Below are 23,501 nucleotides of genomic sequence, written 5' to 3'. Positions count from 1 at the left end.
CCTTATCAGTCTATGGTCTAACTTATGAACGTGTCAGGTCAACGTCAACAATAAGTAAGGTAGGCTAACGTAAACGTTAGCTATTTGCTGTTGTCATATGCAACCTATTAATGTTAGCTAACTTGCTAGGCATTGAAAATGAATGCGTTAGCAATAGCCACTGCTTTTTTTGAGCTGACAAGTCCTGGAAATGCGTTAAAGTAATCAGCCAAATTGACTCACTTCTTAAGACCCTTGGTATGGTGTTACAGCGATGTGGAGTCGAAATGTAAATTGTTAGTATGGTTTTAATGTGTAAACAGACCAACCGCGATTTTCCAATGAAGTGAATGGAGTCATTTTTGGTACTACTTTTACGAGGTCTGTAGTTCTGTCAAAATGTATCTTATCTTTGAACAGACTACATGGTTATCTTCCTTAGACTTCGTAGATGTAGTTACTACAATTTGGAAGTGAAATTCGAAGTGTAATATGGTTTTAATGTGTAAACAGAACAACCGCGATTTTGCGAGCTAGAAAAAAGGAAGTGAATGAATGAATAGTTACTGCTTTTCTGAGGGCTGGCGTTCTCATGAAATCGACGTAATCTTTGAACAGAACAACCGCGATTTTGCGAGCTAGAAAAAAGGAAGTGAATGAATGAATAGTTACTGCTTTTCTGAGGGCTGGCGTTCTCTTAAAATCAACGTAATCTTTGAGAAGACTACCTGGTTATCTTCCTTAGACTTCGTATATGTAGTTACTACAATTTGGAGTCGAAATTCGAAGTGCAAATATGGTTTAAATGTGTAAACAAGACGCCTGATGTTTATTATATGTTAATGAATGGGCACAGTATTATTGTGTACAGTAATGGGCTATCAGTAGTATGTAAACAGTTCATGTGTTATGCGATTTACATAAACTAGTAAACAGAAATGTTAAAAGCTGGTATTGTGTTTCCTGAATTCTTACATTCAGGCATTCAAATGAAATGTAATTAAATAGCATATATATACTCTATCAGTGTATGATGCTTGCATGAGGGAAACATCCCAAAACAACGGCACCCATATAATTGCTGTTGTTTTGAGAAGTATTTTTCATGCAAGTGTTTCGGCCTACTGACCACCCGCGTGTTGTGTTATCTGTATGTGTACTGTATGTGTTTTTGTATGCAGGTCGACCAGGAGTGGCTTCTCCCTGTGGGGACCTTTGGGGCATGGGCTGTAGTACCCATTAGCGGGGTCTGGGAAGATCCCCCTCCTGGCTTCTGTGTTTTGGCCTACTGACCATCTGTGTTACTGTATGTATTTTGTGTGTTAACCCTTTAGGCGCCAGAGGTTTTTTTCCGAAACGATCAATTTTGACATCTTCATTTCAAAAGGCTATCTTAAAAGTGATAAGAGATAGAGACTTTCTGTAAATTAGAGAAATATTAAGGATGACCCAAAGTTTATGTAGAGATTAAATGTTTATATCTAATTTGCATATTATGACGTCATATGGTGGCGGCCATCTTGGATTATAGAATTTTCATGAAAAGTCGCATGTTTGAATGATAAAATGCACCACTTCTTCCCCCCCAAAATGTCCCTCACCTTCTGTATGCTATATTGCACAATACTGAATGCTCAGGTAAATAGTAAGTAGTGAACAAACTGTGTAAATCATTACTAATAAATGGCAGAAACAAACCAAATGCATGTAGCGGTAGACTGGCCTTTTGCTGTAGAGATTTTCCATTTACTACATACAGTAGGCACTCTGATTCCATGTATGGGGCACATATATATTATTCAGATGACACACAAACACAAGTAGACAAGACCTGTTTAGTTCAAAAGCTCATTTGCCACGGCAAGGCACAGATCAGGAGTGAGATGACGAGACAAGACAAGAGACAATGTTAGTATTTTTTTCTTTTTGTTGTTTTTGTTGATGTTTTTTTGTTTTTTTTTCTTAGCTGACAAAGACACACTATGTGTTACTTTTTGTGTGTTCATGTCCTTGTGATGTGTGTCCTAAATGATCAGGGAAATAGATAGCAAATCAACAGTGTAAATCATTACTAATAAATGGCTGACATTTTTTTTTTATGTAGCAGGCCTTTTGCTGTAGAGATAATGACTCCCTATCCCTATCCATACAGGGCCGGCATTCCCATCATCTTGTGATAGACTATGCATGACCTAATGTGTGTGTGTGGGAGAGGGAGAGGGAGAGAGAGAGGGAGAGAGCGTGTCACCACCTCCACCATGCGAGCAGCATGGCCAGATCTGCCTCGCGTGCGCCGAGTGGAGAGAATTTGCGCAGCTCGGACTAGGCCTACTGTCATTCTCATTGCGACTCCCCACACTGCCACTACGTTCCCCCCTAACTGTCCTATGAGCACTTCGACCTCGTCTAACATACCCAGTGGCATTAGACAAAGGCTCCACCACGTTACCGTCGCCGCGATTGTGGAGAGGCACACGTTCAGAAGACAGAAGCTAGCACTATGGATATTAGGCTACCTCCAGCCTCGTTCGCCACACCACTAACACCCTGCTAACTTCCCGATGAACACTCCGAACCCGTGAAACATTATTCCCACCAGTGACATTGGGAAAACGATTCAACGTTTGTGCTTGGTGTAAGCTAAACTATGGAGTAAACTCTCACTTTGTCCAGCTGCATCATTGCAAGGCAGGGACGCATCTGAAGCCTCACTAAACGAATCACCGTCATTTTCTGAAGGCAGACATTCCCCTTCAGAATCAGGGTCCCAACATAGAAGACCCAACACTTCATTTCAGGTAAACTTTTTTGATGCCATTAGACGATAATCTAATGCAAATACTCGCTGACGTTGACAATATCGCTCTGATAAAGTAGCTCACACGCACACTAGCTCCGGTATTGCACGCACGGATTCACTGCAGCTGTAGCGCGAAAGTTTTGTTTAAAGCATGACTTTTTTTCAACTCCGGGATGACGTATGACATGTCTGCCATCTAGTGGAGTGGAAGTCGAACAAAATATGACACCCTATTTGACTAAATCGGCCGTTTTATTCAGTACCGCATCTTGTCGACTAAAGTCGACTGTGGCGCCTAGAGGGTTAAGTATAACTAGGGGTGGTTCCTCACTATTTGAGACCTTCGGGCCATGGGACCCCAGTGGGGTGTGTCTCATTAGCGGGGGTCTGGGTGTAGAGCCCCCCTCGGTCCCTGTTTGTCGTGGCATTCGGCCTACAGACCAGCCATGGACTAAGGTTTTGGGTGAGTTGGGCAACATGTAGTGCCACACCTGCAGACCTGCGGGTCATGGGTCACCGTAAAGGTGGGGCCCATTAGCGGGGTCTAGCGTGGAGGCCCTCCTGGTTCCCTGCCCCAAACCAACAGGGTAAATGCCGGAGCATACTCTAACCCACATCACCTGCCACATCCAACAGGGGTAGGCATCAAGGGTTGCGAATTCCCAGGAGCAGGGGACCTGCAGTACGATTATGCTTGTTTTCAGGCCCTGGTGTTAGCTAAATTGTCGGGACGACAATTCACAAAGGGGGGGTGGATTGTAGTGGAATACTGCATAGTAGCCTAGTCAAGCAGGCAACCTTGATTAGGGGGAGGGACGAGCTGATTGCTTGTTAGACTGAGGCTATTTAAGTCAGCCTGGTTCCTCCACTTGCAGGACATTTTCCCTCTATGGCATGCTAGCGCAAACGCTTTCACGGAGGTGAATGGCGGTAGGTAGCCTAATACTCTCTTCCATGTTCTGTGAATATAGATCGCTCTTCATAAAATAATCTTTCCCTTCATACAGGTCCCACTCGGTGTGCATCTACTGGCATTAGAGATCACTGAATTCGCTATGACTCCCTGGCGGCCTCCACATTTCCGCATTTGGTATGGGTAGATATTGACGGCGCAGGTAATATCTGCTTCATAAGGATTGCAGTGACTGCCGTTAAGCAATTAGAATCCTAGGCCAGGTGGCCAGGCTATATTAAACCTCATCTACCTAGTTCAGTCATTCCAACTATATTAAACCTCATCTACGTAGTTCAGTCATTCCAACTATATTAAACCTCATCTACCTAGCAAATAATTTAACCTTTTACACTATCCACCTATTTAACTGTTCAGTCATTCCAACTATATTAACCCTCATCTACCTAGTTCAGTCATTCCAACTATATTAAATCTCATCTACCTAGCAAATAATTTAACCATTTAAACTATCCACCTATTTAACTGTCCAGTCATTCCAACTATATTAAACCTCGTCTACCTAGCAAATAATTTAACCTTTTAAACTATCCACCTATTTAACTGTTCAGTCATTCCAACTATATTAAACCTCATCTACCTAGTTCAGTCATTCCAACTATATTAAACCTCATCATGTTGGTTGCCAATTAGCACATCATCTGTTTTAACAATATATTTCACACCATATGTTTTGCATTTTCATGCACTGGTAATTCCCTCCTTTCGGGGGGTCCAGTCCAGCGGGGGGGCTGCAGATCAAAACGAAAAACGATGGTTCCATGCTATCCATATGGGGTTACATGCCCACCAAGTTTTGTGTACCCCGGTCTTTCAGTGTCCCGGGAATCCTTGTTGGTGTACGTCACTAAATGTACACATAAATTATTTTATTGTAAGGCCCCCCATGAACGAAAGTACACAAAACTTGGCATGCATTCAGAGGGTGCCATAATGATCCTACACTTTTAATTTTGTGCAGTTTTGACCTTGTCAGCCAGAGATATTGAGATGAAAACACCTAATTTTTTGCTTTTTAATTTTTAACTAGGTGGCGCTATACATGAAATAAGTGGTAATGGGATGGGTTGACATGCCCCCTTAAGACCAACATACAAAAAAAAGGTGGACCTCCTAGGCCCTACGGTTCTCGAGATATTCACAGAAAACAGTCTCCGGGCCACCTACAGGCCAGTTGGTGTATAGTAACATAAATTAATTTATTGTGTGGCCCCCCATGAACGGAATTCCACAAAACTTGGCGTGCATACAGAGGGTGTCATAATGATCCTACACTTCCAATTTCGTGCAGTTTTGACTATGTTAGGTCACAGATACCTTCAATTACACCACCTCATTTTTACTTTTTTGTGTTTAACTAGGTGGCGCTATACATGAAATGAGTGGTTATGGAATGGGTTGACATGGCCCCTTGAGATCAACATACAAAAAAAAAATGGTCCTCCTAAACCCTACGGTTTTCGAGATATTCACAGAAAACTGTGTCTGCCCTACCCTCCTTTCGGGGGGTCCAATTCAGCGGGGGGGCTACAGATCAAAACGAAAAACGATGGTTCCATGCTATCCATGTGGGGTTACATGTCCACCAAGTTTCGTGTACCCCGGTCTTTCAGTGTCCCGGGAATCATTGACGGAAATTTGGGCATGCGAAAAAGAAAAAAAAAAGAAAAAGAAGAAAAAAAAAAAGAAAAAAAAAAAAAAATCTGACTAAACCTATATGACCGCCGCTTCGCTGCGCGGCGGTCATAATAAGAAGCCTAGGAAGAACAGTACAGTGCATTTTCATGCACTGTAATAAGAAGCCTAGGAAGAACAGTACAGTGCATTATCATGCACTGTAATAAGAAGAACTCGGATAACAGTAGATTGCATTTTCATGCACTCTAATTACATAGACTGTATATATAGAACTGGACAGTGTGGCTGCATTCTGCAGTGCTCTATGGAATTGAAGCCGCCGAGGCGACGACATCTTGGAAAATTTGGAGCCAATTTGAAGTGCGGCTGCGCAGCAAAAGTTGAAGCATGCGCATTGAAGAGTCGCGGTCAGGCACGCCCACTCAGTTGCCACTCAGTGAATTAAACACGTCCCTTGTCAATTGAAACGCCCCCTTCTCCTTTCCACAACGCAGGTCGACTCGGCGCCGTAGGCTAGCTGGCTGGATGAATTTTGCGGCTGTGAGTTAGCTAAACAGTACAAACAACAATCGGTTTGTTCTTGTCTGGTAAGTGTTCCGTATCAACTGAAAAGTTTTTTTTGTCTATTGGTGTTATACGTCTAAGAGAGCTTATTATGTTGATTATAGACTGTGACAATTTAGTATGGTGAATACTAATGAGCTAACAACAGAAATACGGACAGCGAATTACATGCTAACGTTAGCAGCTAGCATGCTACATTAACGTTACCGTTAACGGGAGGCTAAGTTAGTCGTTGAAGTGAAGATTAGCACACAGCTCCCGTAACAGTCGATGCATGATATACTTGGTTTTATTAGTTGTTGCTGTCTCAACATGGAGTAACCATTGACCGTACATGGGGATTAATAACACTAGACAGTCAGTACAGTATGATGTGTTAAAGCAACGGTATGATGTGATAAAGCAACGCAAGTTAACGTTAACGTAATGTGAAGCATGGACCTCATCAACCTGTCATGTTAATGTAACTACTAGCCAGTTTGCCAGCGTTGTATTTTTTCTAACGTTAACGACAGACACCTCTGTTAGAGCTATTTCTGTGATGGTAGGTCAGTAGCATAGACTGTAAAAAATAGATCGGTAGGTCGGTAGTTGTAGACCGCATAAGTGAATGATCGATAAATGAAACGCCTGCATTAAACACTACGCCAAGAACCAATCACTTCCCAGGGATATCGGTTAACATTTGAGAAAGACCTTAGTTTGTCATCTAACGTCCATGATCAGTCATACTGATAACGTTATTTTTCAAGCTGACGCAAGTTAATAACATTCACACCGCATATTTAAATGTGTAGTTAACATTAGGTAGGCTGTGAAGTTTATTGCACACATATATTTAATTAATTGGTATTACTAGTGGTGTTGAGTGCCTGATTAGATGCTTTGTAATGTTGTAAAATTGTCTGACTAACTTTATTGTAACTTTCCTTTTTGCAGGTAAGATATGGGTGATGGCTAAATGTACTGGAGGTGGCGGCAAGGTGGTCTCCATGGTCTACATTAGTCTGCAAGCAAGGGAATGCCTACGTGAAATGGTTTGGCTGGGGTGGTCTGAGGTGGCATGTCCTCCCCCTTTCTCTAAGTCCCCTGACATCCATCTCCCTGACATCATCACCCACCGTCACTGGATCAACCTGAAGCCCCTTATACATGGGACATGGCACAGCACCACTACGTTCTGAAAACACATGACTTTCAATAACTTGCGTGGCACCAAGAAAGGTCTGCCGCTGCTCTGAACCTTCTGTTAATGTGACATCATTCATACTTGAGGTTGTACACATCCCTTTGTTTCTATTTTCTTTATTGTTGTCACCCAAACTTCAACTTTCTGTATGCCCCTGAACTCACACAAATTGTAAATTGCAATGCGCCATTTAACCAGTGGTGTAGTCTAGTTAGTTAGTTGTAGTAGTGGATATACTGTGAGCAACCCCAAATGTTATTAAATACGTATCCTTGCCTATTTTAAATGGGTATACTGAGATGATGATGCTTTTTAAATGGGTTTATTGTGTAGTCCTGTGTATCACGTAGACTATACCATACCACGGTCATTTAACTGCCTTGGTATTTAAGTCAGAGGCCATTGCTTAGTATTTAACTGTAGCCTACACAAAGATGTAGACGTTACAAGAATATTAATATCAGAATAATTATTGGTTGATACTAAATCAATATTGAATGTTTTTTTTTATTTCTTTTGTGTGATATATCATTCAGAATGCTGCAACATGACTGGTCTTCAATCAGCCAAAGAGGACACATCGTAACTCCTCTCCTAGTTACTCTCCATTGGCTCCCTACAGTAGCCAGAATTAAATTTAAATCTCTCACTTTGGCCTATAGGACACTGACTGGATCTGCTCCTTGTTATTTTAATTCAATGATCAAGATATACATCCCCAACCGCCCACTGCGGTCTTCTGATGAGCTTTTGTTGTGTCGACCAGTCTTAAACGCTAGGTCAAATTCAAGACTCTTTTCCTCAGTGGTTCCATGTTGGTGGGATGAGTTGCCCAGTGCTCTTTGTTCTTGTGATAGTTTTTGGTCTTTTAAGCACGTCTTATACATTATGGTTTGTATGCCGTAGTACTGTTTTATTTTCATTATAGGCTGTTGATTCATTTTATTGATATTCTCCTTAATGTAGTCTTACCATGTTATTGTTATTATATTATTGATTGAATGGGCATTATTATTTATTATTGCATTCCCCCCTCATTTTCATTGTTTATTTCATTAGGCTATTGATTGATCCCTGTTTTAAGTATTATATTGTTTTGTATTTGTTAAGGGTAACCATAACCATCATCATCATAATGTGGTATTTTCTTATGCACTTGAAACAAAGAATAAAAATGTTTCTTTAAACGTAGTACCACGATACCTTAACGCATTTTCAGATACCGCTGTTCTGAGCATACTAAGCAAATTGGCCATTTGTAACTTTGAATCCCTCCTCAAGTTAAGCTATGGTCCAATAATGTGTTCACTAAAACACAAGTAACGTTATTTGTCGGGCTGATTCATAAATGGGCATACCGAGGTTGTCGACCTAGCAGGCTAGGTGGCGTTTATTGCCATTCGCAAAACTAAGCAAGAGTTAACGTTAATGAAACTTAACATCGCCTTCTCCAGTGACTTAAGTGTATTCAAATGAAGTTGCAACGATGATGGCGGCAATCACTGGTTACGTTAAACCATTTGAAACAAGTAGGACTGTAAATGATGGTGACTATGGCTAACGTCACTTCAGATCAATATAGCAGAGCCCTTTTACTTTACCTATCAACTGGCTAATGCTAGCATGATTTAGCATGCTATGAGCTAATATACTTAGCATCTACGAAAGAAGAGCACATATCTTTTTTCACAAAGAATCTGTCACAACTAACAACGATGTCTCTTACAAACAACTACACAATGTATGACTATCAATATGTATTTAGTCAGACTGTGATAAGATATAGCCTAATGATAATAACAGCAACATTATTTAAGTTAGATTATGTGTCGAAATCAGGTGTCGTTAAAATAAGTGAGCGATGACGTGGTAGTGTCTGCAGCCTAGACGATAAAACATAATGGACAAAGCGTCGTGTCTGCAGCCAGCCAGCTGTCAATCATAGGTGTAAACACGCCCCTTTTAGATTTGTTAATATAACATTAAAAATAATAATTGTGTGTATTGAAGCATCTTGAAAACTATTTTTTCGAATAAAAAGTTGTTGATACAAAAGTAGTTTTAGGTGAGAAAAGTGACACGGAAAGTTGGCTACTTGGCCATTAAAATACATGGGGATGGGCGGAGTTACACATTGTACTGCAGCCAGCCACCAGGGGGCTCTGGACTAACGCTCGCATCACTCTTAACAGACGGCACACTGTCCAGTTCTATATATATAGTCTATGATTAATTACTATGAAGAATATTAATTTATTGATTCATCTCTAAATATCTTTGCTTCTGGCCCACCCTATATAAAGTCCTAACATTCAGAGAAATCACTGTTTGATATATTTAGTACACTGTAAGTATATTTGGTGTGTTAGTGCTTGTTATAGTAATAAGTTTATTGGCATATACAGTACTTGATAGAAATGTCACAGCTAATACAAGCAATTCATTGTCTTGACTCAGAGTCAGCAGCTCAAATTCACAAAGTTAAATAGAAATAATATACAGTAGAAAAATAAAGAGTAATTAGAGACTACTGTATATCTAAAAGAAAGATAGAAGAATAGAAAGTGAGAATGTGTCATGATGTGTTATAATCTGTTAATAATGTATTTAAATGGTCATGATGTGTTAATATGTTAATAATGTGTTATGTGTTAATTATAGGTTATTATAGGTTCTTTACCACAGGTCTGGACTCCACAGCAGTCTGTCACCAGCATGGAGTCTGGACTGCAGAGGGGGGCAGGGAGAGTGGGCCGGTCCTGGCACTCAGTGGTTCTGGTCCAGTTATCACAGGTACAGATCTTACAGCCGGACTCCCAGGTGTCACCAGGCTGGAGGAGATGTGGGAGAATGTGATTAAATAGCTATAAAGGTACTTTGAGATCCCTTGTGTGTGTGTGTGTGTGTGTAGAATAAGCAAAGTGGCGGGGGGGCTAGAGGGGGCAGTCGTTCCAGGTCCACAAACGTAAAAGGGGCCCACTTTTGGCCAAATCTATCTTGCTGAATTGTTGTATTTAACGATGCTTATTTGTACTGATTGCTGGGAAAAATAATAATAAAAAATGCTAAAGATGCCGCTGGTCCGTAGTGTGCGCTCACAATGGGAGTTCGTCTGTCATGCCCTATATGCTGCAAATTAAATAGTCTGCAGGCACTCTCCCTCTCACGCTACACTGTTTCGTTTTAAAAGGGAAACTGATGGTCCAACCGGTCTGGGTTTGCTGCATTTATTACAGAAAATCAAGCGACATAGCAAGTAGGTTTAATCTGCACTGTGCCTATTTAGAAACAGGAGTATAAGATTGCCGCTACAACAGCAATCACTATAGTTCGCATCTCGCAGGCCTAGGCTGCACCGATGCACAGACTAAACAGTAAAAAAGCCTCTACCCTATCCGCACACGGGGACATGTCAATGCTGTAAACACACGAGATACAACTTCAATTGAGACAAGCGAAATATCGCAGCATGGAAAAGTCACGACCAACAAGAGAACAAAAACAAACAAATACATGTAGGCCTAGCCTAAACAGGCAAAAGCGCAGTGCCCTGTTGGATGTGTTATAGAGCTGCAGTTGCACTCAGGGCCGGCGGAAGGCAATCCTGCGCCCTGGGCGAAATAGGAATATGTTTTTATTTACGGGGAAGCCATGGCCTACTGGTTAGCGCTTCGGACTTGTAACTGGAGGGTTGCCGGTTCGAACCCCGAGTAAAGGCACCTAACCTCTCACTGCTCCCCGAGCGCCGCTGTTGTAGCAGGCAGCTCACTGCGCTGGGATTAGTGTGTGCTTCACCTCACTGTGTGTTCACTGTGTGCTGAGTTCACGAATTGGGATAAATGCAGATACCAAATTTCCCTCACGGGACTCAAAAGAGTATATTTACTTATACTATGCCCCCATGTTCATATACTGTGTGGCACTTTAGACTGTTACCTTCGCAGAAGCGAAGGAACGCACTTTGTCACTGTCTCATATCACCCCGTTATAGGACCATCTTATTGCGGTTAAACAAGCTCATTGCTCCCCTGATACGGTGACATGGAAAGATTCAGATTTCACCTTATTACATTGTCGTCCCTCTGCTACGTTCCACTGCTAGCAACCTGACAATTCAGGCTGAAGATCAGCACCCATATGCTGGAGAAAAGTTTTTTAACATGTGCTCTTTTCTACGGAGCCAGGGAAGGGTTACGTTGGTAAATATTTTTAGACCGCATTATTGCGTTCCCTCGCAATGGTTTCGCGTTCCTTTGCAATAGTTTTGCGTTCCCTCACAATACTTTTAGTTTTGCGTTCCTACGCAATAGTTTTGTGTTCCCTCACAGTACTTTTGCGTTGAATTGCACGACTCAGCCCTGCACACAGCCGGATTCGAACCCGCGAACAGCTGCACCTCGGAGCGGAAGTCGAGCGTGTTTACAATTGAACTAAAATCCCCCGGGTTGCCCGCGGGAAAAAAATACCCACCAAGATGTGGCAGCTAACTCATAGACGGCAGTTCAGGGTTTATATTTCGCCCTTATATTTCGTAAAACGTAGCGAGCACTATTAATCCAAAACTTTGGTTTGGTAACCAAAGAATACTGCTGAGCTTGTGTAAGCTACAATTTAGTATCACACCTAACTGTAGTAAACAACGTCTAAAGGTATCTCTTTATCACCCCCGCTGGCTAGTTTGCACCTCAGAAACGTGCATGGTGGGACGTTTGGCTGGGTTTGCGAAAACGGTCCCAGGGGAACGTTTCGCTAATGAGACCAGGTTGCGAATGTGGCAATTGATATGGCAATTTTCCACCACTTTCAGCCATTTCCACATGCTAATACAAAAATATACTCGCCACTGACACATGGAGGGTGCTAATTTCAAGTGTGCGTGTGTGTGTATGTGTGTGAATGCGTGTGTGAATGCACGTATGAGAGTGTGTGTGTGTGTGTGTGTGTGATTGAATGAAACGGCAAGGATTGAATCTACAAGGAAGAGGTATAAGGGGCTGTAGATGCTCATCAAGCTGGTCCCCCAAAATTAGTCTATTCATGCGTGTATAATACATATTTATATTTTATATGAATTCAATTGAATTACATTGAATTGAATTTATCTGAATTTAATTGATTTATGGCTAAGTACCGGTATTATATATATAAAATACAGAATTAAGGTTGTGTGTGTGTGTGTGTGTGTGCGTGTGTGTGTGTGGCCTGAGGAATTACCTGCTTGGGTTCCCCATAAGGGCCTTGGCAGTCTGAGAGAAGGAAAGAAAAGAGAAAAGGGATTAATTATTCTATTAAAGGGGTAGATTTTTCAGATACATCTCTGTTTCTCAAGGTCACCAAGCACTGTTGGTACAAAAAGAAAAACCTGAAAACAATTGTTCAAGTTTGTGAGCCCCCATGTTCATGCCCCCAGAATACGCTGTAGCTGCCTGGCTACTTCAGCTGTTGGCTGCAGCAACTGGAGCTAGGTAAAACCAATTGTTTTCAGCTTTGTAGCAACAGTACTCGGTAAATGGAGATCTGTGTGAAAAATCGCAGGAATTCCCCTTTAACACATATTGTCCATTTAACACATATTGGCCATAGTAAGTTTGTCTCAATGAAAATATAGTTTGAGGCATTTTTACAGGAGTCCGCAAGAAATACTGGAGGGTGAACATGCAAATATAGCATTTAGGTTAGATAACTTTAGCCTAATTTAGCACATGCATTATGATTTAGCCATTCAGGGGATTGCATCTGTATTTAATATGCTTGAATGGACGGTGCTGATTGGCCCTGCACTCTGCAGAGATGGCTGCTGTTATTATGGCGAGGATGTTAATGAAAGACAACGTATAAAAAAGACTGAGGGAAACATAATCCAGACATTTCGCCAGTTTGGAGCTGTCGGAAGAACTAAGATGATTACGATTTCGGACCATTTTCAAGAAACGTTCATTGTTCAGTTGTACAAGCAACAATATGCCACACACAAATATGTACACTTTATTTTAGTAAATTAGGCCGTGTCTGTGTGTGTGTGTGTGTGTGTGTGTGTGTGTGTGTGTGTGTGAACTCACCAGTGCAGATGTCCACACACACGTCACTATACTTTCCAGCTTTTAACTGATGCTCTGGACAGAAGCAGGCAGACATCATCTCCCCGTCCAGAACAGGGCCAGGTACACGGAGACTGGGAAACACATACACACACACACAGGCAGACAGACAGACAGACAGACACACAGACACACACACACACACAAACATACACACACACACACACACAGACAGACAGACACAAACACAAAATCACCCTGGTGCCTAAAAATCTCTTGTCTCTTTTGTCTTCCCAAAAGGGAACACATTTATACACAACAAGATTCACTTTCGGACAAAAGAGACACCTGTTCTCTCTCTCACTCTTGCATTTGGTCATTCTTTCCCACTTTGGTTTGATAATGAGTCTGTCCAGCTTTGATAAACTCTTCTCCTCTCTCTCTCTCTCTCTCTCTCACACACACACACACCTTCCAGAACAGTAGTCTTCCGGTGTTTGACGACATTCCTGGTACACCTTTCCATCAGGGCAAGATTCGTCTGAAACAGGAACAGGAATAGAAACCTTAGCAGCCCATAAACAAAGTTGTGTCTGAGGGTATATGTAACAATGGTAGATTTTACCTTCTTAAGTCTTATATAATCAACCACACTACAGTGGACTGATGTCTTCAGAGTGTAACAGCTCCCCCTAGTGTTGCACTTAGTAACATCTTTACCATATAGGGGATATTACAGAAACCTGGAGAGTGTGATGGATGGACGCTTCTATTCATTTGACAGTTTTTGCCCATTGCTTACACACTAAAAAGAAATGCTTAGACCAAAGCCAACACCTGCACGTCTTGTAGCATACCTTAAACACTGTGGAACCACAGCTTCAACAGATTTTCTACTTTGCACTTTGTTTGCAATTTTCTTTATTTTCTTATTTTGCACGTTTATTTTTTAAACAATGCGCTCAGGGGTGTGGCAATTAACAACCTAGGGAGTGGCCTGGCGCACCATCACGAGATATAAGCAACTCCTCTGCAGGATAAACGTTGTTTTATTCAGTCATTCGAAAAATATTAGGGTAAGTGTTGCTTTTTCCAGCCTATGTTTTCAATGGTAACCCATTGTCAGTCAATAGTGAAAGTAACTTACTGCGTATAACTGTCTTGTCGTTGACTGACACCATGGTGAAGTTAGTTTCACTTTGCCAATGAGTTCAAATAATAGACGAGTGCAAACGCGTAAAGGCTATGCTATAAGTTTTAGTAAAGCAAAAAAAGACTATTCCATACGGTCTCGCAAGCAGACTCCTTCAAATGCGCCATTGACTGTTAAAATACCGATGCATTCTTTGACATCATGCTTTGCGCATTAAAGGGAATGACAGATGTCATTCTCATTGATTTAAATGATGTTACGCCCCAAACACACCCATGACTGATTAAGAAACCTAGGAACACCTTGTTGCGCCATGCGCTCGACGTTTGATAACGAAAACCCTCCCAATGTAGACTGGACAACCTACTAAATTTGAATAAGCTTTTGACTAGTGAGTGACGATGAGCTTTAGACCCTCATGATAGAGCCCAATGAATATTTTGTTTTTATATATAGAGTATAAACAGCATAATGAGTAAACACAATTATAGTCCATTTAATTTACAGTAATAGAAAATATATTTTCTATATTAACTTCCTTGCAGGCCTATGTTTAATGGCAATATAACATTTTAGTGTGAAATGTACGTATATGCAATTTCTTTACTTCAGATCTATCATGCAAGTATAGTACACTTGCTTTTTGACAACATAATCTCTGCCTATTTCCCAGAACAAATGGCAAAATTAACAAATGGCTTACTGTAAGTGTGTGTGTGTGTGTGTGTGTGTGTGTGTGTGTGAGTGTTTGTGTGCGTGTGCGTGTGTGTGTGAGAGAGAGAGAGAAAGTGTGTCTGTGTGTGTGCGTGTGTGTGTGTGTGCGTGACCACTTACTGCAGATGCCGTTGGTCAGGTGGTGCCATGCCACACAGACGCCCACTTTCAAACACTCCTCTGCAGCCTGCGCCACCATGGAACAGGCCAGCTCCGGAACATCCATTACACACAAATCAAACCTGCAGTTCTTCTTCAGGGACTCAAGGTCCACTCCCTGCTCTCTGCACGTGTCGAACACACTGAGGGGAGAGACAGGCATGATGTTGACAGTTAAACACATCTTTACAGACAGACAGACACAGACACACAAACGTACAGATACATACAGACACATACAGCAGGGTTTCCCGCAGCACTTTGCAGCTAAGGTGGCCGCCTGAGCAACACAGACCTGCCGCCTTAACTAGCCTACGTCGTCAAAAAAAATGTATATGAGCGATACTCTGTAGGCCTACTGTTTTCTCCCTTTCATTCCAAACAGTCTCAGTCTCCCTTCTCTGCAGAATGCATTAAAAAAACAAAAAAAAACAAAACGTGCCATGAATTGGAAGTTTTACAATCTTTAAATGCTGTGAATCCTCAAATTATGGCTGGGTTCTTTTATTTACTTAGGCTGCGCAAAGCACAGACCTTCATTTGGGACAGGTTTGTAATCGAGGCAGGCCTTTATTTCTTACATGCATTTTATTGTGAGACATGCGTTTCGTTTGGAGCAGCAAACCGGTAGGCCAGGGTCGGACTGGGAGCAAAATTCGGCCCTGGCAATTTTCTCCTGGACCGGCCCACCACTGGAGCGGCGACGACCCCCCCCCCCCCCCCCCCCAAAAAAAAAAAAAATCCCCCCATAAATAACAAACACACAGTAATTATGCTGTAGCAACACTTCATAAACTGAACCCAAACATTAAGATTTGGACCTATAGCCTAATCACAATAACACGGGGGTCCGGGGGTGTCTCTCCGGGATTTAAAAACAAAATCTGGTTTCTAATCACACCGTTTTAGTAAGTATATATACTCTTTTGATCCCGTGAGGGAAATTTGGTCTCTGCATTTATCCCAATCCGTGAATTAGTGAAACACACACAGCACACAGTATACACACAGTGAGGTGAAGCACACACTAATCCCGGCGCAGTGAGCTGCCTGCATCAACAGCGGCGCTCGGGGAGCAGTGAGGGGTTAGGTGCCTTGCTCAAGGGCACTTCAGCCGTGCCTACTGGTCGGGGTTCGAACAGGCAACCTTCCGGTTACAAGTCTGAAGTGCTAACCAGTAGGCCACAGCTGCCCGAATTTTTTATGTTGACAGAACCGCACTACAGTAGCCTACATGGTGCAGTAAATGAGCTCTAGGTAGCGCGTGCAACTAACGTCTATAAACAATATACTTATGGAATAAAACTAGACCTCTGATTGCTGTTTACGGTTAAACTGCAATAATGTGAACACCAGCCAGCGGAGGGCACTTATACAGCCTAGGCTACCATGCACTCGAACTAGTGGCTGCTTGGACAAATCCATTTGAGGGGTGGGGCAGGGGGGCGCGATCGTAACACACAGGCATTGCGAGGCCAAAATGATTGACCTGTCACCCCCCAAGCCAAATGGATGCAACTGCATTTATAGGCTAGGCCTAGGCCTAAATGACGGGCCGCAAATAGGCTAAATAACTACAAAAAAAAAAAAAATCCCGGAGGTCACCGGCCCACGTTGGACCGGCCCACCGGGCATTTGCCCGGTTGTACAGATTACCAGTCCGAGCATGCGGTAGGCTATCAGGAGCATACAATTTTCGTGTTGGTTTGGGATTTAATTTACTTTTATGGACTGTTTGATTATATTGCAAAATGTTGGGACGGATAGGCAACTCTGGGGGGTATTTGATTAAACTAGTTTCATGTAGTTGAAAGACAGTCGGGATTTCCATCCGATGTTTATTGCGAGACAGGCAGTAGCTTTCATTCATTCATTCATTTTTTTAATTATGCATGATTTACTTTTTTTATTAAATTTGTAGGCTGGAATGCCTCGCAGCAACAATTGTGTTTAAATGTATTAGGGTAGGCTACTGCTTCAGCCTCTGGCAAGCTCAGAAGGGGTCGGCAAGGGACAGGTAGCTTGAGAGCGACGTGTTGGAGACCCATAGGACAACGACTTTTCATTGGCAACTATATTAAACCAACCAAAAATATAAAATATTGAGAAGATCTCTTTAATTTCATTGAGTTAAATCAAAACAATATGTCTTCTAGTGCTCGTGGACTGATAGCCCTACTAGACAATTATTACCCTGGCTTGTATTTGGAGCCAGCCTTTATTTCCGAATCGACCACGCCCCCGGCTATTATCCAAGGCCCGGCTATAGGCTAAATAGAATCCAGGCCATAATTTGAGGATTTACGGGTAGGATATGCCTCCGAATTGTGTGATGCGTCTGAACAGCGGCATCTGGTGGTTGAATGTCATCGTACTATCTATCATCGTTCGGCAAACATTCTAATTCAAAATTGTAAATATTACACAAAAGTATAAAATAATCTAAACTTCATTCACTCTCCAGAAGGACGTACTTGGTATCAAATGATAGCTCTGTGTCTCCTCTTTCATCTGACATGCGTGGCATATCTATCCGATCACGGATCCGCGAGTAATTCAAACGAGAGTAATGGGTGTGCAGCGTTGGTTTGTATACATGACGTTATTATTTTGCAGTCACTTCGTCTGTTTTCATAAGCCAGAAGGATCGATATACATGGTACCAATGGATAGCCATGTGTCTCCTCTATCATCTGATATGCTTGCCATATCTATGCTATCACGGGTTCGCGAGTAATTCAAATGAGAGAAATGGGTGCGCAGGTGAACGCAGAGAAGTATAGACTGTATATATGATGCAATTTGATTTAATTTCATGATTTTTTTTTTATTTTCATACTTGATCGTACAGACAAGTGTGTAGTCTCTTTGGAAAGCCCCACTTCTGCTCTGTCATGCAATACAGGATTCATCTCGCTGCGATGAACAGTTCCGGAGCAATGTAACAGAGAAGAAAGGGTGTGTTTTTTGACGCACTGTCAATCAGGTTCTAACACCACAGTTTGACTACCTCAAAGACAAGACACACAATGTCTCAGGCAGGTTTCGAGCCCGGGTCAAATTCCGTTTGGGAAAAAAAAGCTTTCATAAATTCTGTCTGTGTGAGGGGTTCAGCTGCCTTGATTGGACCCCTAAATACACAATTGCACAAATACACCTCTGACTCCTCTAGGCTAAAGAGGATAGGCACTATCCAACATGTTATAGTAGAAATGTATAAACACACACACGTTGACTGCGTCATACCTATCACCAATAATCTCGCAGACAAGAGAGCCTTTGAAGATTGGTGAGCAAAGAGTCGGTGATGATGTTGGAGTGGGGACACATGACTTATTTCGTGGTGCTTCGTCGCAGAATCCATTCTTGATGGGGTCGGGGTAGATCCAGTCGAATGCAGTCTGTGGACAGCAGTTGTTATCCTCTCTCACACCACCAGGGCGCACACAAGAGCTGCCTCCACACTCACCTACATTAGACACATTATAAATGGACATGAACTTATATGCAAACACACACACTCATAGATGAGCTTTAGAGACACACATACACACACAAACACATACATACATTTTAAACCTACCTTTATTTACAATAATTACAACATGTATCTCTGCACCTCCTCTATCTGTATATATACTCATTTGTATTTTATCTGGATCTTGAGTTTGTAATAAACATTAGATAGATTGGTTTCAGATGTATCCCATTGTTATAAACTGTGTGAATGCTGCCCCCTCCTTAAACATCTGCCCCAGTCTCACTGTATCTGTCCTGGCCCCCAAACATCTGCCCCAACCCCCATGTATCTGCCCCAATCAGCTGGACCCTCTGGACACTCACCACACTGTCCCTCCACATTGTTGTGGAAGTGCTCCATCGCCAGGGCGATGGTCACCCTGGCAGAGGGCGCCATGGAAACGTGGGAGCGGATCTTTTCCATGTAGACAGAGACCTTGTTCCCACTGGTCTCAAAGCGGAGTCCGTCTTCCCAATGGGGGGGGCTCACAAGCTTCTTGTTCAGGATGACCTGGGGTGGGGGCATTGAGGCTGTATCAACCCTTCAGCAGGGGAGCTTTAAACATTCTAACAAAAGATTCTGTTCCACAACAATTTAGATAAGATGATACATACATACCCCTTCTCCTCTCTGCGTGTGCACATCAGTCTGATGCACCCACCGTTAGCCTAGCTTCGGCTAACACATTTCAATGTAAAATGAGACACAGCGATTTTCTAAGCATATACATGCTTGGTACTACATTCTCATTAAGGTGAAGCACTGCTACTTGGGATTAGCCTGGGAAAAACCCAGACGTACATCCAAATTTCGGACTAACTCGGCAAATTTCGGACTAACTTGGGATAGTAAAACCGGAGCTTTTCAGGTGCTGTGAGCCAATCATTCAGCCCAAGCAGCAGTGCTTTACCTGAATGAGAACACGTGTTCCAAGTATGTATTTGGTTAGAAAATCACTGTGTCTCATGTTATATTGGTATTTGTAGCCTATATGTTGTAGCTATACAAGTCACAACATGTAAATGGCAAAATGTTGGAGTTCTTTTGTTACTTTTGGGCGTTTAAGGCTAGTTGTTGAGCTGCTACCACAATGAGTTATGCTAAGCTAAGATAACAGTGGGTGCATCAGAGTTTAGGCTAGTTGTTGAGCTGCTACCTCATTGAGCTATGCTAAGCTAAATAAGTTAACGGTGGGTGCATCAGAGTTATTGCATGTACAGACATGAGAAGGGTACGTATCATCTTATCTAACTCTGGGGGAGATGGTGAATAAGCTAATTTCCCAAAAAGCTGGCATGTCTCTCTGCATTTCTCTCCGCAATCTCTGCGTTATGCAAGTAAGAGAATCTAAGCATGACTATAAGACCTATGAGCACATACATGTGGTTTGCTTAAAATTGTCTTCTGGGCGAGGGAGATGGTGTGGTTTCGGAATTTGATAACGATCCCTTTAGCACAGGTCACAGTCGATGGTCTGTTGCAAAGGAAGTTGTCCACCACAATGCTGAGCTGTTGCCGTGGCAACAGCTCCTGTACCAATGTGTAGGTACAGTCACCCTGGAAGTCGTAGTAGGTGTTCTGGAAGGTCGTATAGTGGGGGTCTCCAGAGACAGTGCACACGCCTGTGGGGGATAGACAGCAGACATGTAAAGTACTCCGCATATAGACACCAACATGAGTGCGCTGTTGATTGAGCGCCGATAACAAAATAGAACTAAATCGGAACCGACGCGGTGGCGGCAGCAAAGTGCAGTGTTGTGTGCAGGGTTGCATGATTTTAAAGATGCCCCTGTAGCACTGTAGCGGCCTGGCTACTCCAGCTGTTCCCTGCAGCAACTCCAGCTAAGTAGCACCAATATTCTTTCATACCGACAGTACTTGGTGACCTCAAGAAACAGGGATCTGTGTGAAAAATGGTCAGAGTTATCCTTTAAGCAGTTATGTAAAGATCCTGTACATTCAGTTATGTAAAGATCCAGCACATTCAGCAGTTATGGAAAGATCCTGTACATTCAGCAGTTATGGAAAGATCCTGTACATTCAGCAGTTAAAGGCTACTGATGTTAGACTGAATGTGCACAGTCCAGTGCACATTGAGATTTAGGTCAAAGGGACTTGAGATCACAATTTACAACGAAAATGCTGTAATGACATCACTGTTAGTAAACCTTTCCATTGCTCCATTGGCACAATAAGAGTGTAAACAGAGCAAGACAGGGTAACAGGCAACGGGTAACGAACGCAAGCAGCAGAAATCAATAACATTCGGTCCATTTGTACAGATCAAACTTACTGTACAGTACTATGTGGACAGGGACACATACATGCAGTCAAATGAAGCTGGTTGACACTCACAGTCACACTTGTAAGTGTCGCAGCATCCCTCCCGAACCCTGGACATCCGACCACGAGGGCAGTTTAGAACTGGACTGTATGGACATGTAACCGGTGTCGAGATGATTCTCCCGTTATCACACGTTTTATCAAAACAGTCCTCCGTCCAGGTCGTCCCACATGGCAAGATCAGTCCTCTCTGCGGGTCCCTGCACTTACACGTGGTGGTTGGAGTTGTTGTGGTGTAGGTGGTTGGAGGTGCAGTGGTGGTTGGAGGTGTAGTGGTGTAGGTGGTTGATGGTGTTGTGGTGTAGGTGGTTGTAGGTGCAGTGGTGGTTTTAGGTGTAGTGGTGTAGGTGGTTGATGGTGTTGTGGGGTAGGTGGTTATAGTGGGGGTTGTTGGACCTGAAATGAAATGGACATTGTCAGTGATGTACTGAATCAAGATCCCCTCTGTCCCATTACTCGACAGTGTTCTGTATGTGGCAAGAGAATCATCAAGTGTAACAGCAGTTAATACAAAACACAGGTTGGATGTTCCATCTACGTGGAGCTTGAATACAAAAGGATACCAGCTCTACTTTAGATTTAGTATTATACTACCCCAAATCAGAAAAAGTTGGGACATTATGTAAAATGCAAATAAAAACAGATTGTGATAATATACAAATATCATAAACACATATTTAGCTGCAAATAGTACATAGACAACATATATCAAATTTAAAAAATGAACATTTTTACTATTTCGTGAAAAATATATGTTGGAAAATAATATGGAAAATAAATGTCATGCCTGCAACATGTTTTTAAAAAAAGTTGGGACGGAGCCCTAATTTTTTTTTTAATCAAGTTATTGAGCTGATTTGTATTAGCAGTAGCAGTATATGTAAGGGATAACGGCCACCGAGGTGTCCTGTTATACGGAATTAATGGACGAGAGCGAGGGGTAAAGAACTCCCCGACGCGCAGCGGAGGAAGCAAAGGAAACACGCGGTTCCGTTTAAAAAGAAGCTCGATAGTTCAGCTTGTTGTACAACTTTCGTTGGACCTAGTATAACAGCGATAGCATGGTCCATTGTTACAAAGACTGCCTCCAGGCTCAACCATCATCCTACTATGGTTGTTATAGTTACCATTCATAAGCATTGATATGGAAAACTTTTTTTTACCAGATCCACTTCCTAGGTGTCCCGTTATTCAGAATTAAAAGCCACCCCGCCAGCCAATCAGAAAAGAGTATTTCTTCTCTCCGGGTGATAATAATATTTAATTAGCACTAACTGCATCAGAGTTGCTCCCAGGTAATTATTTTTAAATTTTCAATTATTTTGTTTTGGTGTGTCTGTGTAGATACACATATGGATGTATGTATGCATGTGTATATGTGTGTGTCTACTCAATGGTCTATATATTCACACACGCATTGTGTGGGTGTGGGTGTGTGTGTGCGTGCATGTACTCACCAGTGCAGGTGTCCACACACACATCATTGTGCTCCCCGGATCGTAACTGGGACTCTGGGCAGAAGCAGCCGGACCTCATCTCTTCCAGGACATGACCAGACACAGGCATACTGACACACACACACACACACATAGTTGATCATACTCATTGTATGCAGAAGCGGCACACACTCCTAAAGAGCAACACCATCAGAATGCATCATTATGAACACGCTCATATCATCTTTTGCATTTTCTCACTCAGTTCCTCCTGATATGTCCCCCTCTCTCATTCTAATGTGTGTGTGTGTGTGTGTGTGTGTGTGTGTTTGCGATTCTCTAATGCGGTTTCGCTCTGTTATTCCCTCATTCATTCTCCCTCTCTTTCTATTTTGCAAAGCTCTCATTCACACTCTCACTCACCTCAGGTCATCCACACACACACACACACACAGATAGATAGATAGATAGATAGATAGATAGATAGATAGATAAAAACTTTATTGTCCACTGAATGAACATACACTGGAAATTTATCTTGGGCACTCTGGCGACATAAAAACATAGCAAACAGACAATATAAGTTAAATTGTAGTTACATAAGGGGTTAAAAAACATGAATGAATAAATACTAGTGCAGCTCTCGGAGGTGGGACCAAGTCACTGTTTGGCAAGTCACAAGTACGCTGTACGCTGCTTTCCTAACAACAAGCCTTGGATAACCAGCAATGTCAAGACCCTTCTCAATAGGAAAAAGATGGCGTTCAGACAGGGGGACATGGCAGAGCTGAGGCGAGTACAGGGGGAACTCAAAGTCAAGCTGAAAGAGGCTAAGGAGGACTACAGAAGGAAGGTGGAACAGAAGTTGCAGGAAAACAACATGAAGGAGGTGTGGGACGGCATGAAGACTATCACTGGCCTGAAGAAGAACAGCAGCTCTGTGAAGGGGGACCTGGACAGGGCGAATCAGCTGAACCACTTCTACAACAGGTTTG

General features: G+C 42.4%; 1 protein-coding gene across 1 annotated transcript in view; it reads right to left on the bottom strand.

Annotated features, from left to right (window-relative positions):
- Positions 1 to 23,501, bottom strand: part of LOC121697867 (von Willebrand factor-like) — a 169,119-nt gene that overhangs the window by 40,230 nt on the left and 105,388 nt on the right. The window contains exons 34-43 of the mRNA XM_042079654.1: positions 22,528 to 22,637; positions 21,083 to 21,466; positions 20,108 to 20,349; positions 19,051 to 19,237; positions 18,454 to 18,676; positions 15,169 to 15,350; positions 13,653 to 13,722; positions 13,203 to 13,315; positions 12,358 to 12,389; positions 9,824 to 9,974 (exon numbers count right to left, since the gene is read on the bottom strand). Of these exons, the coding sequence (XP_041935588.1) occupies positions 9,824 to 9,974; positions 12,358 to 12,389; positions 13,203 to 13,315; positions 13,653 to 13,722; positions 15,169 to 15,350; positions 18,454 to 18,676; positions 19,051 to 19,237; positions 20,108 to 20,349; positions 21,083 to 21,466; positions 22,528 to 22,637 (1,694 nt within the window). The remainder of the gene's footprint in view (positions 1 to 9,823; positions 9,975 to 12,357; positions 12,390 to 13,202; positions 13,316 to 13,652; positions 13,723 to 15,168; positions 15,351 to 18,453; positions 18,677 to 19,050; positions 19,238 to 20,107; positions 20,350 to 21,082; positions 21,467 to 22,527; positions 22,638 to 23,501) is intronic.

Source organism: Alosa sapidissima, chromosome 22 (genome assembly GCF_018492685.1).
Source record: "Alosa sapidissima isolate fAloSap1 chromosome 22, fAloSap1.pri, whole genome shotgun sequence".
Lineage (NCBI taxonomy): Eukaryota > Metazoa > Chordata > Actinopteri > Clupeiformes > Clupeidae > Alosa > Alosa sapidissima.
Note: the sequence above shows the minus strand (reverse complement) of the source record. Positions and strands in the feature narration are given on the sequence as shown.